Source organism: Zonotrichia albicollis, chromosome 4 (assembly GCF_047830755.1).
Source record: "Zonotrichia albicollis isolate bZonAlb1 chromosome 4, bZonAlb1.hap1, whole genome shotgun sequence".
In the NCBI taxonomy this organism is placed as follows: domain Eukaryota; kingdom Metazoa; phylum Chordata; class Aves; order Passeriformes; family Passerellidae; genus Zonotrichia; species Zonotrichia albicollis.
In genome coordinates this window covers 7,570,461-7,587,075 of record NC_133822.1, presented here as the reverse complement: position 1 = coordinate 7,587,075, position 16,615 = coordinate 7,570,461, and the positions used below count along the sequence as shown (strand labels likewise).

The window sequence follows — 16,615 nt, the reverse complement described above, 5'->3', positions numbered from 1 at the left end:
GGGTTTGCTGGTGTTCACAAGAGCCCTGTGTTGTTCTCTCTGCTCCTTCAGACCTGGGAATTGCACTTCCCTGAATTTGTTTCCATAGTGGTTATGGCAGTTGGCAAAAGCATTATTAGACTGACCTCTTGACTATCAGAGGTATTGTCCTTATGGTTTTAAAAAACTTATCTATCATTCCTAACAGGGAACAAACCAGCAGTTTGCTTGGTAAATACTGAAGATAACAGAGAATGGCTTGATAGTTCCACAAAAGGGAAATGGCAGGCCTATAGAAATTTAATAGCTAATATCCATCAAATAGTGCAGTACACAAGTCTTTTCTTAATAGTTTAAAATTTAAATTATTAAAATACATTCCAGTGCCAATATCAGGTATTCCCCTGATGCCACCAAAACCTCTTAAATTTATGAAAAACTGTATTATATTTATTTGTGATGGAAATGTTTCATGTCATCAGCAAGTGAAGCAACTGCCTGAAAATATTACCTATTTGCAAATTGTATCAAATAAGCATGTTGTTGCTTTTACCATGGTGATGTTGCCTTTGAACATAATGTAAAGCACAGACTTAAAATCATAAAGTCAGGTTGCAGTTCTGCAACTGTAAACCTAAAACACTTTCATAGAATGCATGGAGTCTTCCAGAGTAACACAACAGAATTTATCTTATACTTTAAAATATCTTGCTGTCCCTTAGGGTACAGTCTGTATGAGGAAATTCTGCATCTTCATCAGGAAACTTGATGTGTCATCTCTGTTGGGTCCATACCTCAGAAACCCTGAATCAGATCCATTAATTTAGTACAATTAGAGTAACTAACCTCATGCAGTGTGAGTGATGGCTTCTCAGTCCTGTCAGCTTCCTGACTTCTTAGAGCAATCTTCAGCAGACAGACAGTTTTGTCTCTTGCACAAGTTTTTGTTAGTGGAGATGCTCACACGCACACACAACAGTCAGTAAAGTTGTTGGTGCTGTAGCAAAATTCAGTCTGATCTTGTCACCTGGAAAGTGCCAGATAAACACATAAATAAATCTCTCTCACTATGTGAGTGGTGGGGGTACACAGCTTCCCCCAGCAAATCCAGTTCCTGAGAGCCCTGAGCTTCTCTATTCCCTGTACATGCTGCCATCCCCAGAGCAGAGGAAGCAGCCCAGTGTGGGGGTGTGCTGGCAGCACAGCTGTATCCTCAGGGAAGAGGAGTTCTCTCCTAGAAACTGAGCATTGCAGACATGGCCTCCAGAGTAGGGCAGGGAACAAACATCTTTCTCATCAAGGACCCATCTCCTGCATATTCTGAGCAATATGTGCTTTTTGGATTTAATCCCTAGCAGTTGTGAGTTCCATGCCATGGCCATCTCCATCAGGATGTGCAGTTTTGTGCTGGAATAAAGTTAACAGGAATATACCATGTAAAGTAAACAGAGCTTGTTATCAGGGGCAGACTGCTGATCTTAACTTCAGCCTCTCAGATTGGGCTCAGATCCCAGTGTGAACTCTGGGATTCCTGTGGAGTCAGTGCTGAGCAACACAGCTGGGATGAATTCTCTCCATGCCTGTAAAAGGAAGGATACCTGCACTTCTAGGTGGGCACATAGCACATAATGGACCACACCACATCTCTAGCTGGGCTTGTTAATGCTGTGGAATAAGAAGCTGTGTCAGAATGCAAACTCACACTGGAAGCTTTGCTTGTGGGAAGTGTTTAAACATTCACCAAGAGTGCTGCAGATTTTTTTTCTTGTCTCTCTTTGTTTTTCAGGGACGAATAGCGTGTGCCAATGTCCTAAGTGACCTTTATGCCATGGGGGTCACAGAATGTGACAACATGTTGATGCTCCTTGGAATCAGCAATAAAATGACAGATAGGGTAAGACTTCTGACACTTTTTCTTGAAGGAAGAGTCAAACAGCTAAATGTGCTCAGAATGTATTTACCTTTAGTGATTTTCTCCTCAAAGTTTGAAGCTGTGTAAAGAAGAAATGGTCTTATTGAGTGGCTTAGTTTATAGGATCTTGCCTCATAAACATTCTGAGGTCATGTGCTAAAAGTTTGGTTTTCTGTGGCATTGTAATCTGCTGCCTTCATCCCCACCAAAAATGGGTGCCTCCTTCTATCAAAGGCCAGCATTTGATGGCAAATTCATCTATCAATCTGGATAGATGATTATGGAATAGTTTTGCTTTTTTTGTTTTCTTTTTTTTTTGTGGAAGAGATCAGCATGTATGTTTGTTTTGCTGTAGTAAAAAAGGAACATTTATTCTTAGAAGGATGTAAGTTGAAACTTTGATGCTGAATGGAGCCCAAATGCCATCTTGGTTAAATGTTGCCTTTTAGCACTGCTCTGCTGTGGCTGTACCTGATTACAGCAGCAGGATAATTGTTCTGAATTTCCAGAACTCTTATTACTCTTGTATGACCTTTTGAACAATGTTTCTTCAATGTAATAGTGTCTTTGCACCTCTTCTACACAGAGCTGTAAAACTGTAACTGTGTGGGATAACATGAGGTTTCAGGAGGCCAGACTCTTCTAAGGATTGCTCTTCTGTCATGAGTATTTGCCACGAGGGCATTTGTTTGGAGTGGTTAAAGCCTTGGACCAGTCTTGCAATGAGAGCACTGCTGTGTATGGAACTCTGACTTCTGTTTTGATCTCTAGGAAAGAGACAAAGTGATGCCTCTAATTATCCAGGGTTTCAAAGATGCAGCAGAAGAGGCAGGAACATCTGTTACTGGTGGCCAAACAGTGTTAAATCCCTGGATTGTTTTAGGAGGAGTGGCCACGACAGTCTGTCAGCCTAATGAATTTATAATGTAAGTTCAATCACTAAACAATCAAAGGCACTGGTCTGAGGGATACAGTAAAAATCCTTTAAGCATTGTGTTGTGATCTTGTGGTGTGTCTCTGATGAATAAAGCAGTACCTTCTGCTTGCTTTTGTCCTTAGCACTCAACAAGATGCCACATCTCTTTGTACATATTTGCTTTTTTTGAAGCAGGATGTCCTTTACTTCTCCCCACCCCCCAGTCCTTTTTGATCCTGTTCTCCTTTTGACAGGAGAATTAACTGTCTAATCTTTAAAGGCAGTGGAGACTGTTTTGAACATAAATTTCTGCCACACTTATACATACATCTCTAAACCATGTCCCAGTTATCCTGTTAATGGCTGTAGAGCTACAGAACTACAGAACTGCTGTCTTTGGAGCATTCTGTCCATTTAACAGTAGCTGCTTTTGAATGTCCCACTGTGGCATGTTACTCTATACAAATGAACTCATTCATGATCTCAATGCTGGATGTCTTATCTGGGTAAAAAAGGTAAATTTTTTCCCTTATCCTCTCTTATGTCTTCTCAAAAAATGTCAAAGACAAGATGTAATTTGGTGTGTGTCTGACTGCAAGCATTGTTTTTTCCCAGAAAGAAGGATTAGCACTTTTTAAACAAGTTTGCAGCATTTTCCTCCATTATATTGCATGGCAGTGAATCCCAAAGGGTAATTCTGCAATTAGTCAGTTTTTTAACTGTGCAGTAAGATGTGTGGGTCTGTGAAAATGTAATTATCAGCACTTATTCCTAATAACTGTGTAGTTAATATATGAATTCTTTGTTTCCAGGCCAGACAATGCAGTGCCAGGAGATGTGCTTGTATTAACTAAACCCTTGGGAACACAAGTGGCTGTGGCTGTCCACCAGTGGCTAGATATTGTGAGTACACTGCAAAAAAAGAAATAGGGAAGAGGTGTAAAGATGACCTTCCTCATTCCCTCAACATGACAAAGTTCAGCTCAGATGGGACTCATCTATCACCTCTCTCCTCCTTCCTCCTTGATATGCTCCAGCCTTCCCTACTCGTGTGCAACATTCCTTTGCAATCAAGGCAATTTACAATTTTGTGCTTAGTGAGCCCATCTTAATTGCACCTAATTCTTAGTTATTTCTCAGGCATTGCTGTAATAACCAAAATTGTTTACTAACAGAACAACAGACTATCATCACCCTGGGCAACATTGTGCCCTACTCCACCTGCCAAAATAATTTTCAACACTTGCTGATGGCAGTCGGGCCAGGAATGCTCTCTCTGTGTTCTTGGGCTTTCTGCTTGTGTACATGGAAGTTTATCTGCTTTTCACATGTATTGCCCTGTGCATTCAGTAAGAATATTTCTAGCAGCATTATGGATGTAGACATACTTCCATCTGTTACTTCAGGCAAAAATGTAACTACTGAACTGAAAAGTAACTGCAAAATTGGCATCTGCTTATGTTGTCTGGCTCCCAGTACGTGACTTCCAAATTGTAACTGCTCAGTTTACACTCTAAAAAGATGCATCTTTTCTACTTTTGGGACTCCTGAGCCAAAAGACTGGCAGAGGAGTGAGCTGGAATCTACTTTGGTTTGGCTGTTGGCCACTGCATTGTCAGATGAATTCTAATGAACACAGCTAGTGTTACCAAAGTGGGAGAGAAGCAGCTTAAATCTTCATTGGAGTCTGAAGTGTGAGCAACAAGGGAAAAATATTGTTCTCCTTCTTCATAGGGTCTGGCCTAGCAACTTTGACCTCTTCAGAATCCTGTGTTTTCCACAGATACAAGGATCAGGGCCTCAGATAATCTTGATATGAAAATGAAGTGAAACAAATCCCAATTCCATAGTATGTTTTCTGGCTGCTATCTTCCTTCTTAACATATCTGCTTGCTGTACTGATGAGCAGACTTGCAAATTAAGGCTATTCTGAATTTCCACATATTTCAAATACTACTAATTTCCTCAACTGTCAAACAGAAAAACCTGGTCTGAAAAATGAGGACAGCCAGGAAATCAATACTGCTATTACTGTGTGTAAGCAGAATATATCTTTGTTTGTGGTAGGAAAATTTCTGAGTAGCTATGCTACCTTTTCTTTAGCTTTGTTTTGTGAAAGCTCAGGGAAAGTGAAACTAGAATTAATTACCCATCACAAATCCACCTGTAAATCAACTTTTGGTGGGGAATTGAACTTCACATTAAAATGTGTGGGAGAAGGTACAATATAGCAAGTGTATGCACAGACAAGAAAGCTAAACTGGAGTGTAGAGATATGCATGCTTAAAGGCAGGAAAGGGGCTGGGATGTGCCCCTTCAGAGAGGTTTTCTTGCTCTTTGCTGTTGCCTACAGTCCCTTCATCTTTGGAAATCCAGTCTTGCTTTTATAACCTGTTTGGGAGTTTTTGCAAATTTTTCTGCCCTAATTCCCTGTTGACTAACACCAGTACTTTGATTGCTGTAGTGGGGAGGAATTTTCCTCCATTTCATATCTTACCTGTGTTTGTGGCTCTTCTACCCTCAGCCTTGAGTTCTGCTTCCATATCATTTGTGATTTCCATTGCCATCATCTGACCAGTTTCTGTCCTGTGACCAGCCTCAGAACTGGTTTTGAAACCTAAGGCAGAATGACTGCTCAGATTTTTGTCAGTCATTCCCAGAGTAAGAATAATCACTATTCTGTCATCTCTGTAACAGCCACATCTTACTTTTTTATTTGGTCTCTCCTTTGTGTAAACAAAAATGCTTTTCTTTAATTGGTAGATCCAGTTCAACCTAATATCAGAAACTCCGGTCCCACTGCCATCGTTCCTTGCTCTTTAACAATTTATTTATTTTGGCTGACCAATCTTTCCCCCTTTTGCCATTTCTGGATTCTCTCTTAAACCCCTTGAAGTCAGCACTCTTTTGTTAAAACAAGATCCTTCCCAGTGTAGCATCACCTACCATTTCTTAGTGGTTCCTGCACCTTTTGTCAAGTAAGATGTTTGTTCTATACATTTACTCTATGGTATGGCAGTGTAACTATTGTGGCTTCAAAAATCCTGTTTTCTCCGACTTTCAGTTCTCTGTAATTTTATTTTCATTGCAAAAAAAAAAAAAAAAAAGTTAAATCAGTTGTAGTGTGGCTTTTAAAAATAAAATAGTTGCTTTGTTTCATTCTGGATCTGGAATCACTTCAGCTTTGAATGAAACAATTACCCTTTATAAAGCTACTGTTTCCTAAATTGTTATGAAATCCTTCTGGGATGAAGAGCATTTATGGGAATGTGATGAAGGGATGAGACCATAACAGACACTGGAGGAAGATGTTGGTATTGAATTGTAAAGGAGGTTCATAAAACTGCCTTAATCCTAAACTAGAGTGATTATAACCTGCCTTAGCATACATTCCTCTGACCGGGACTGGTGGATATCAGGGTATTTCCTCAACAAAGTGCCCAGGTGTGAAATCAAGAACAATCTCTTAAAAACCCAAGAAGCCAGAAATTACAAATCTCAACATCCGGCAACAAAGTTTTTTTTTTTTTTTTTTTAATTTGGCTGTGGGAGTTCAATCCAGAGAGTTGCCTTGAAGGAGTTCTTTCCCTAGGGTAGTTTATTTCACTCCACTCAGCTGCTGGAAGTAGGATTTGAGGTACTTAGTGCCTAATAGATCTTTAAATGAACTTTGCTGGGGTACAGCTGACTAAGGCACACACTTGACTGGAACATTTTCCCCTTCTTTAACTGTTAAAAAAAAAGTACATTTTGGATTAAGGGATTGGGGTTTTTTAAGTGGTCAGGGTGTGCTTTAAAATGTACAGCTGAAAATCTGAAAGAACCATTTTTATTTCATCCATTAGCCTGAAAAGTGGAATAAAATCAAACTGGTGGTAACGCAGGAAGATGTAGAACTGGCATATCAGGAGGCAATGATGAACATGGCACGGCTGAACAGGACAGGTAAGAAGAGATGTGTGTGTTGGAGGGGAGGGGTTGTGAGTATTGCCAATTCCATATCAATTTCATTCCACTGCCTTGGGGAGCTGTGACACTTTATCCCTTTCATTCTGCCCCATTTCTCTGCTGTTCAGTGTTAGCAAAACCAGCAAATTAAAATCAAACGCTCTCTTGTAATTATACAGCAAAAACACAAAGCTGCTGGATATGATTATGACTCATGTGAGTGCTGCAAGTAACATCCCAGTGAGTTAAAGGATGTTTTAAAGTCAAAAATATTGGATTTGTTCCTTATTTTTTTGCATAGGGAAGGCCTGGCTGTGATAAGATTAAAAGAATTTAAAATAAAAAAAGGAAAGGCTCTATAAGCTTCAATTTAAATTTTGATTAAAAAAAAAATACTTTGTTCTAATTATGTCTTGCACTATGTTTTCCACAGTGTGGAGTATATATGTGGAACATATTTTTTTTCCTGTTTGTCTTTTGTCTGTTCCTGTAGTGGGTTTTTTTTTGAATTTTGGTAGAGGAAAGGTTCTGCTTTTACCCTAGAAGTTTTAATCCAGGATTTCCCTTCTCTGTTCAAAGCATCTTTTGGCAGAGTAGAGAATTAAGTGTTTCCTTACTTATTTCTCAGTTGAAGGAACAGGAATAGTTAAATATTTCTTTCCCATTTATTCAGTTTTCATTTCTTATGTCATCCTCCTGGTTTTTCATTCTTTGTCAAAGCCTTCCAGAAAAGAGAAATGACCAACATTGCCTTATGGAAAAGAACTCGGTCCTGCTCCTGCATTGGGAAGCACCCAGAGAAAGTCAAAGAGTTTTGTTTTTCTCTCCTCTTGTCAGACACCTTTAACAGCACTTAAATACTTTTACCTGGTGCTATTGTGCTGCAGGCAGGGGTGCCCTTTTCCCACCCTGGAGCTGCAAATGTGCAGGAATTTCATGAATGTATAGGTGGGGAGGCCGGGCCCCTTCCCCCACAGCCGCAGGCTTTGTTCTTCAGCTCTTAAACTTCCAGTGTCCACATCTCAAGTTCTGATGTCACCACTGCAGGGAAAGAGGTGTGAGAAGACTGAGCACGTCTGGACCTTGCCCTTAGTGGAGCAAAGCTGAGCTCAGAACCTCCCTGGCCCTCAGCTTTGGGAAGTTTGGATCTGAAGCAAACCCCTGTTTCTTAGACTGCCAATAGAAAGAGTAGCTAACGTGATAAATGAGTAGCACGTGTCTAATAGCCCACGCTCATAAATGCAACTTCCATGGCAGATTTTCAGCATGATTTAATGTCTTAAATACAGATTGAATTTTTTTAGTGTTACATGCACTATTGGTGAATTCCAGTTCTCTTCAAGCACGATTTTATTTATTTAACCCAACCTGGTTTGCATTAAAGGTACACAACTTCATTTGGACTGTGTACAATATTGTTCAATATTGATAATTGGGTATTTTCTGATGTGGTGTTCTTTCCCCCTCCCTCCCCTGTAGCTGCTGGCCTCATGCACACGTTCAATGCACATGCAGCCACAGACATCACAGGCTTTGGGATCCTGGGCCATGCACAGAACCTCGCCAAGCAGCAGCGGAATGAGGTGTCCTTCGTCATCCACAACCTCCCCGTCCTGGCCAAGATGGCCGCTGTCAGTAAGGCCTGTGGCAACATGTTCGGCCTCATGCACGGCACTTGTCCAGAGACTTCAGGTAGGTGACAGCTGAGCCACCCTCTTCCTTCCCTATGAAATAAACAGGGCAGGAGATCTTTCTCCTTTTAATGCCTTTATTAAAAATCAGCTTGGGTGGAAGAACCAACGGGTTGCGCTCACGCCGCTGCTGCTCCCAGGAGTGGCACGGAGGAGGAGGAAGAGTGCAGCTGTGTCTGCCAGTCTGTAGGCAGAGCTGGGGCTTCCATCCTCACGAGAGCATCAGGAGATTCCAGGTTTTCAGTTTGACATTCGAGGTTCTCTTTCTAGCCAATGTCTTTTTAGGTTAGGGTGAGGGGTAAAAATGGTCTTAGCAGACACTGGAGTCCGTTCCTCACCTCTAGACATCACTTTGACCCTCAATTCCATGGTGGCTCATTGTTTTTAGGGGTTTTTCCTGCTAGATTTGGTGAGGTGTTTCCTCATTTGCATACCAGCCCCAATGTCACCTCCTGCTCACAGTCCCAGGTGCCATTTTCCAGGAAGCAGCAGGGTGATACTCAACAAAGGGGGATTTCTAACCATAACAGGCAATTAAAGAAAAGCTATTAACAACAGGTGATTACAACATGAAATTATTAACAACAAATAGTTAGAACTCCAACTTTGTAGAGTTCACAGGTTAAACCAATTGCTGCTACCTTTAAAAAAATTGGACAACTTTTCTTCTCATAACACTTTACACCTGCACCTCAGAATTCCATTTCAAATGCACAAATTGGTGCTGTGTGTTCAGAGGCACAGTGGTTTGGCACCTGGCCAGGCTAATGAGCAGCAGCCACACAGCTGTTCACATCTGACTCCTTCAGCTGGACTTGCAAACCACCATCCTGCCCTGGCTTCTGCTCCCATATGGAACACTATTACAGAAACCCTGCAGCCCTCCAGTTTGCAGTTAGAAGTTAGCGATGATTCTGAATTCTTTTGAAACTCTGTTAACTGCAGAACATTGGATATCTGGAAATTCCACCACATCTGGCACAGTTTTCTCAAAAGCAAAGCCAGTGGCAGTAGTTTTGCCTGACAAAGGATGGTGTTTGGATTGGTACTATAAAACTTAGTGTTGGGTGGGCCAGTGTTGGCAACTGAGGCCTGCTCTGTCCACAGCATACAGACATCCAAGAATACAGCTTACAGCTTTTCTCCTTTACTTGTATGGAATCTGACTTCAGGGATTGTGACAAGCAGCAGAAAAATCAGTGTTGCTTTCTGACCCATTTATTACTTGAGTTCAATAAAGCTGCCACTTGCAGTGACAGTGAGTACCACAGACTGCACTGAAAACCTGGCTGTGGACAAAAACAGAGTCATCAGGTGATGAGAACTTCTGATGGTTTTTAAGTTGCCTTATTAAAAGTAGGCTCTTCTCTGATGAGCATGATCACTGTCATCTGCTGGATTTCTTTCTACTTAACTTCTGTTCTGAATCTTCTGTTTAATTTTATTTTTTCTAATTTAGTCTGACTCTTCTTTCTCTTTGGGAAATGAAGAGATGTAGTAACTGATCTGTCTTTTTCTCTTGTTTCATTTCCCTGCCATCTTCTGGCTCTTCAGAAGTATTACCCAGGTTCTCTGCAGTTCACAACAGAGGGGGCCCCTTGAAGCAAAACAGTTGGAAGATTTGGAAAAAAGCATCACAGTGAGAGCAATAAACTTTTTCCCTAGTGAATACATAACTTACCCTGATCTGCTGAGTTGTTCCTTGGCCCTCTGTGCTTGAGCAGACACTGGCCTACAGAGACTGTGTGGCTCAGATGATGTGTAACAGGATATGGGACATGAACCCTTTCCAAATCCAGAGTCACTCAGAAGGGAGCAGAAATATCTGGTGGCAGCTTGGCAAGCTGTGTCAATAAGGTTGGTAATACCAGTCAGATTCTTAAAACCCAGGAGCCCACATAGCTGGAGTGCCAGTACATTTATTATTTGGTAAAAGCCAAAAAAATGGCATGATACAGAGCTGGAGCTGCAAGGTGCCCTTGCAGCTGAGTGGCTGTAGCAGAGGTTTGGGTAGCAGTTGGTGTGGGAATGGTTTAGCTGCAAACCAAGTGCTTACATCTTCAGAGCTGCCTGTGCTGCACCTTGGGGATACCCAATTCTCTTTTCACTGCAGGAATGTGAAATAGTGCAGATGGATGCACTGCCAGGAAGTGGGAAATGCTTGACTTCAGAATCTCTTCTGGGAGTGAGAGCAAGAGGTCTTTTTGAAATGCTGAGCAGCTTGCATTGTGCAGAGATGGATGATGATGGGAAAAACAGCCAGCCAGATCTGCTTGGTGGTGAACTGTGGGTGCCTCAAAACACATCTGTCTGATTTGATCACAGCACTGTGTTTCTCGCATTAGAGGTGGCCACAGGGATTTGTCACAGGGCAGTGTCTGCCAGATGCCCAAAAAAGATCTGTAGCCACGTGGACACAGTGGCCAGGAAGCTGAATAACCACCCACAGGCTTTGGGCTTGCACTGCAGGGCCTGGTGGGTGTCAGCAGTGTGAGCTGGGCAGGCTCTGCTGGCTTGGCTCATTTGCATTCAGACCAGGCTGTTTGCACTCCTCCTGCCCTGGCCTTGGTTTATGTGAAGGCCAAGGCCTGCCCTGCTGTGCCTGATAGCCAGCTGTGGGGAACCTGCTGGGGCTGCTCCAGGCTCTGCTCACTCTGACACTCTTCTCTGCTGGCTTCAGCTTCTAGACATGCTCTGTCTGTAGCTTCTTCATCTGGGAACAGATGTTTTTCAGCTGAGTGCACAGGCAGTAAGAAATTTACTGGAAAACTATTTGAATGGATTTTAATGTTATTGAGTTGGGGTTTTTTCTCCCTATGTGCATTTGCTGGGCACCTGTTGACAAAAGCCAGTATTGAAAAGATGTATTATGTCATCTGTTCCATCCTTGAGGCATTCTTGCTAATGGTGTAGTCTCCTAAAATTGCGCTTTTATATGATTCTGAACTCTCTTTTAGGGAACTCCTTGGTAATGGTAAAAGTTGCAATCAGGCATTTGGTTTCAAAAGAATGAGTTGTTTGTTAGAGTGGCTACTTGCAGAGATAAGTCAGAGTAACCCTGTTTAGGACATTGATACATGTATGTATTTTTCACTCCTAATAACTTTTGGATGGTGTCAGATGACTCAGTGTAGTGGAGGTATCTCAGCAACTTGGTATTTGTGGAGATGGGGTGGAAATAGGCAGATGGATGGAAAAGAAGGAAGGCTGTGTCAGTGCCTGACAAGAGGCAAGGCTGATGATGTCATCCTGCTGTAAGTCATTGCAGGAGAAAGCCATTAGCAGGAGCAAGGACTTGGTTTTGATTCATGAACTATTTGTATCTCTGCTCTTAATTACAGAGCTTTGTCTGGTCTGCTTTTGAAGTGTTCTGTGTCTACTTCCCTGCTTGAAATACTACTTGTTAAAACCAGCAACGTTCAAAGCCTCTTACAAAAAAAAACCCTTTTGTTCTTACAAAGATAAGCCAGGACAGCCACCAAATATCTGCATCCTTTCAGTCCCCAAAAAGCAGAGCAGCTGGGAATGCCAAGAGCACAGACTAGCCTAAAAAACACCTTAAGGATTTACCCAAAGGGTTAAAGAGACTGGTCAGTGTACCAGAGAAATAACTATAATACAGAAATACTATACAGAAAGCCTGCTGCAGGTTGAGAGTAGCCCATAGACTTTCTAAGCATTATTGATCAGACTGGGATGTAGCCTGCAGGTAGGGAGTGATTTCTTTTTTTCACCAGAAACTGGGGTTTTGTTCATGCTTTTGATCTTGCCAGAGGATTATAAGGGGGTATGTGTACAAGTGATACAAAATTGCAGGAAGAGCATGTGTGTGAAAAAAAAAAAATTGAGTGAAGATTACTTTTCTGCTCTTTCTTGTTTCCTTTTTATATCATACTTGCACTTCTCCCTTCTGGCTAGCTTGCACCTTCTTTGCACTGCCACTTGCACACATCTCCCCTGACTCACTTGCACCATGACATAAATTTCTCTTCAATTGGATTTAGAGCCTTCCATGGGAATGTCACACAATTCCTTTGCAATTGATTTGTCTGTTACATCTGGAGTAGTTACAGCCACTGTCATTCAAACTTATGGGTTTTTTGTTGCTGTGTTGGATGGAAATACTGGGGTGTTATTTTGAAATGTCAGAGAGGTAGGCATTTTTTGGCTGGCACACTTTTCTTCAAACAGCATTTAAGAAAATGGCTTTCACACTTCCACTTACCCTTTTAATTAACTCCTTGTGTTTAGTAGCTGTTTCTTCATGGCCCTAAATGAAAAGTGTCTTCAGTCACCACAAGGGGTCTGTGTGCTCAGAAGAGCAAACATCAGAGTGCCCACTGTGCTGAGCAGTTGCCTGTGGAGGATGTGGCACCCGAGCCCAGGGTGAGCTGCTTGGCAGGAGGTGGCTCTTTGCCCCAGGGCTGGCTCAGAGCTGGTGGCAGAACTTGTGAGGATGGGAATGCTTTGGGTCAAAGACAAGTGAGGCTCAGCATGTGCCCAAATTCCTCGGTGTGTGAATCTCTCCCTATGTTCTCCAAACATTTTCAATTCACTTGCCAACCTATCTTTTTCAGTGCCTTGGGATTCTAAGAATGGAAGTGCTTTTGGGTTTAACTGTGGAATGGTGAGCTTGCTAATTCATTACTGTGCTGCTTCTGAAAGCCTCCATTAGTAAATGAAGTAATTTCTATTGTATCTGAGAAAAAAACTTACAGGAAAGGCTAAAAAGGTTAGAAAATTGTCACACAGAGGGGTCACAAGGGCAGTCACAGGGAGCACTGGATCAGGTCTGTGCTTCATGTTCTGCCTCTTGCATTCTCAGCAGGGCAGTGGTCCCTGCTTTGATGAATGATTTCATTGCAGGCAAGGGGATTACTCACTGAATCAGCTGCCACCAATATGTGGTTACAGGTATCTGCATATGACCTTTATCCAAAATGTTTCTGTGTAGAGGCACTCTGCAGTCCTGTGAGGAAGGTCACAATGCTGGTGTTGTTTCAGTATGTCATTTGTTGGCATCAATACCACGGCCTTTTGCCAACATCTTTTGTGTGTATTTGGCTTCATTTATCTGAAACTAAACACTGCATTCAGGCACAGACATCTTGCTGTAGAGCCAGAGCTCGGACTTCTCCTGTGTCTTTCCTTGGAGTCTTTGGAGTTCAGCAGACTCCACTGGAGTCACCAAGTGCTTGTCCAAGTAGGGCTCTGGCATTAAATAAATAGGGCAGGAGATCTTCCTCCTTTTAATGCCTTTATTAAAAATCAGCTTGGGTGGGAAGAACCGATGGGTCACACTCACACCGCTGCTGCTCCCAGGAGTGGCACGGAGGAGGAGGAAGAGTGCAGCTGTGTCCACTGGTCTGTGGGCAGAGCTGAGGCTTCCATCCTCACAAGAGCATCAGGAGATTCCCTGTTTTTTGGTTTGACATTCGAGGTCCTCTGTCCAGCCAACATCTTTTAGGTTAGGGTGAGGGATCCAAAGGGTCTTAGCGGACACTGGATTTTGTTCCTCACGTCTAGACATCACTTTGACCCTCAATTCCGTGTTGGCTCGTTGTTGTTAGGGGTTTTTGCTAGGTTTGGTGAGGGGCTTCTCCTTTTGCATGCCAACCCTGATGTCCCCTCCTCTTCGCCATCCCGGGTGCCATCCTCCAGGAAGCAGCAAGGTGTTACTCACAAAAAGGGCAGTTCCCAGTCATCAACAGCAGGCAGTTAACGAAAATCTATTAACAACAGGTGATTACAACAACAAACAGAACTCCACCTGGCAGTAACTGGCCCAAGCTGTGAACTCCACAACCTTTTAAAAAAATGGGCAACTTTTCTACTCATAACACAGCAGGCCAAGGCTGAAATACTTTTCAGCCAGATGTTCTGATGCTCTGCTCTCGTTCTTTGCAGGAGGCCTCCTCATCTGCCTACCCCGAGAGCAGGCAGCGCGCTTCTGCGCCGAGATCAAGTCCCCCAAGTACGGCGAGGGCCACCAGGCGTGGATTATCGGCATTGTGGAGAAGGGCAACCGCACGGCCAGGATCATCGACAAACCCCGGATCATTGAAGTGGCGCCACAGGTGGCCACTCAGAACGTGAACCCCACGCCCGGTGCCACCTCTTAATAGAGATGAAATAGCTGTTTGTTTTTGAATAGATCTATTCCCTTATCATCCTACAATTTAAAGAACTGTAAAAAGAAAAGAAAACTTGTTGTGTCTGCACATCTGGTGGCCTTAGGTCAGTTTATGAGTGGATACAAATAATAAAATCCATTGCCTTTTTTTCCTGTTACATTAACTGAAGATGCACCTAATCTTGAGGCAGCTTCTGAGTTGAGAATTATATTGTTATCCAATACTGTTGATTCATTTTGAATCTTTAGACACTTATCTCTTGCCGCATAGGCTCTTTTTAAAGGTGCTTTCACGTAGCACAGACATTACCAGTAGTAGTGTCGAATAGCAGTTTGTGTCCTTTCATTATGTGTATATTTATCATGAATCTAATTTTGATGCCTTGAGTGATATTCCAGAAAGGCAATAAATTGACAAGACACACAGTGGGTTACCCAGTAGTAAGAGGTTGCATGATTGCATTCAATCTTCGATTAAAAAAAAAATTATTTTATTTTATTTTCTAAATTTTTTGGTAAAGTTTAGTCTTGCCAAGAGCATCTACGACCCTGGACATTGCTTGGTAGTGCACTCAGTTTAAACAGCAAGTGCTGACTTTTTGCATGGAAAGCGCTTCAGAGTCGAAGGAGTCATTTTGAATTTCATTATTTGTAGACCTGACAATATTTACTGTATTATCAATGATTGTTTTCTTTATTGATAGTAAGGACAAATAAATCTTTTTTTTTTTTTGCAACGTGATTGGATGTGCTATAGTGCAACAAAGGTTTTGCAGACCAAAAGGAGGTTACTGTATAATATTCATTTACAATTCACTATATAAATAACTACACAAATAATTTTTAAATATAATCAAACTAAAATAAACCTCTGTTCTGTGGATGGTAGTGTTTAATACATTTTATATTTTGTATAGTGATTACAGGCCTTTTTTGTTTCTTTAAAAATCAGCAGCTGTTTAGTATAATTCTTAGTATTATTTTGTTCTTTGCTCAATACAATTTTCTGCACGCTTTTGTGATCTGTGTTTAAAACCAACATTGCCAACAATGCAGCTTGAACTTAAGCTTGTTATTCAAAATAAATATTTAATTTTTTTTATTGCTCTTGTATAAGTGCATGAACTTTTTTGATTCCTATCTGAATTATTCACTAAAAGAGGAGAAATCCTAATTTTTAAAATTTATATTGCATGTGTGATTATATTGATAATTGTGACCACTCCTTGAATCAGTTCTCCAAGCTGTGATGTCCAGTGGTAACCTCGAGTACAGCTGAGGGCAAGTAGATTATCTCCAAGTTTATTACCCACTTGATTTTGTTTATTTTACTTACCAGCACCAAGTCTGCAGCATTTTGAATTGTTTCCCCTGCGAGTGCTGCTGTGCCTGCTGTCAGCAGGAGGAGGGGATGCTGGAAACATTGCAAACAGCAAAACGCTGAGGAAAACAACAGGCTAAAGAGCAACAACTGTTACAAACTTTCCAAAAATATATGCTACTTATCAAATGTGTTGATTAGCCTAGTGAATATTTCGATTATTAAATGCTCTCTTTTCAAAGAAAGATAGTTTTTTCTCCACTCTTTTCACAACTTGGATGGAGTTCTACAAGCAGGAATGGGAGCTGGTGCATGCAGAGATTCCTGTGTATGCAAAGTACATTATGTTTGTATAAATGACTGGAAGTGGCTACTAAAAACAGCTTTTCACTGTTGCTTTCTCACAGCTTTTTGACACCAGCATCTCAAAACCCCTTTCATTTAAGAAGAATCTCTAAGCGTTTTGCTTAATGGTGAAGGATTTAGGACTTGCCAGTCCCTTACAAGATACCCTCCTACAGCTCACCGGGATCTCCAATCTCTGATTTAGCAAAACACTAGGAAAAAAAAGCTAGAATCTTTTTTTTTTTTTTAATTCCCCCCTTGTGAATGGCTTGAACCACACAGTCCCTCATGCTCCTTTTCCTGGAAAAGAAGTCTGAGAGTTGTGGGTTCACCACAAAACCTCAAAGCAGTAACCAAGTTTTTGACTTTG

At 41.7% G+C, this 16,615-nt stretch overlaps 1 protein-coding gene across 2 annotated transcripts in view; it reads left to right on the top strand.

The window, feature by feature from the left end:
- The window catches only part of SEPHS1 (selenophosphate synthetase 1), a 25,986-nt gene extending 9,371 nt beyond the window's left edge, over positions 1-16,615 (top strand). For both annotated transcript variants that reach the window (XM_074538747.1, XM_005489276.4), the window contains exons 4-9: positions 1,766-1,873; positions 2,663-2,817; positions 3,620-3,710; positions 6,653-6,752; positions 8,235-8,447; positions 14,354-16,615. In XM_074538747.1, coding sequence (XP_074394848.1) covers positions 1,766-1,873; positions 2,663-2,817; positions 3,620-3,710; positions 6,653-6,752; positions 8,235-8,447; positions 14,354-14,568 — 882 coding nt within the window. In that variant the 3' untranslated portion in view covers positions 14,569-16,615. The remainder of the gene's footprint in view (positions 1-1,765; positions 1,874-2,662; positions 2,818-3,619; positions 3,711-6,652; positions 6,753-8,234; positions 8,448-14,353) is intronic.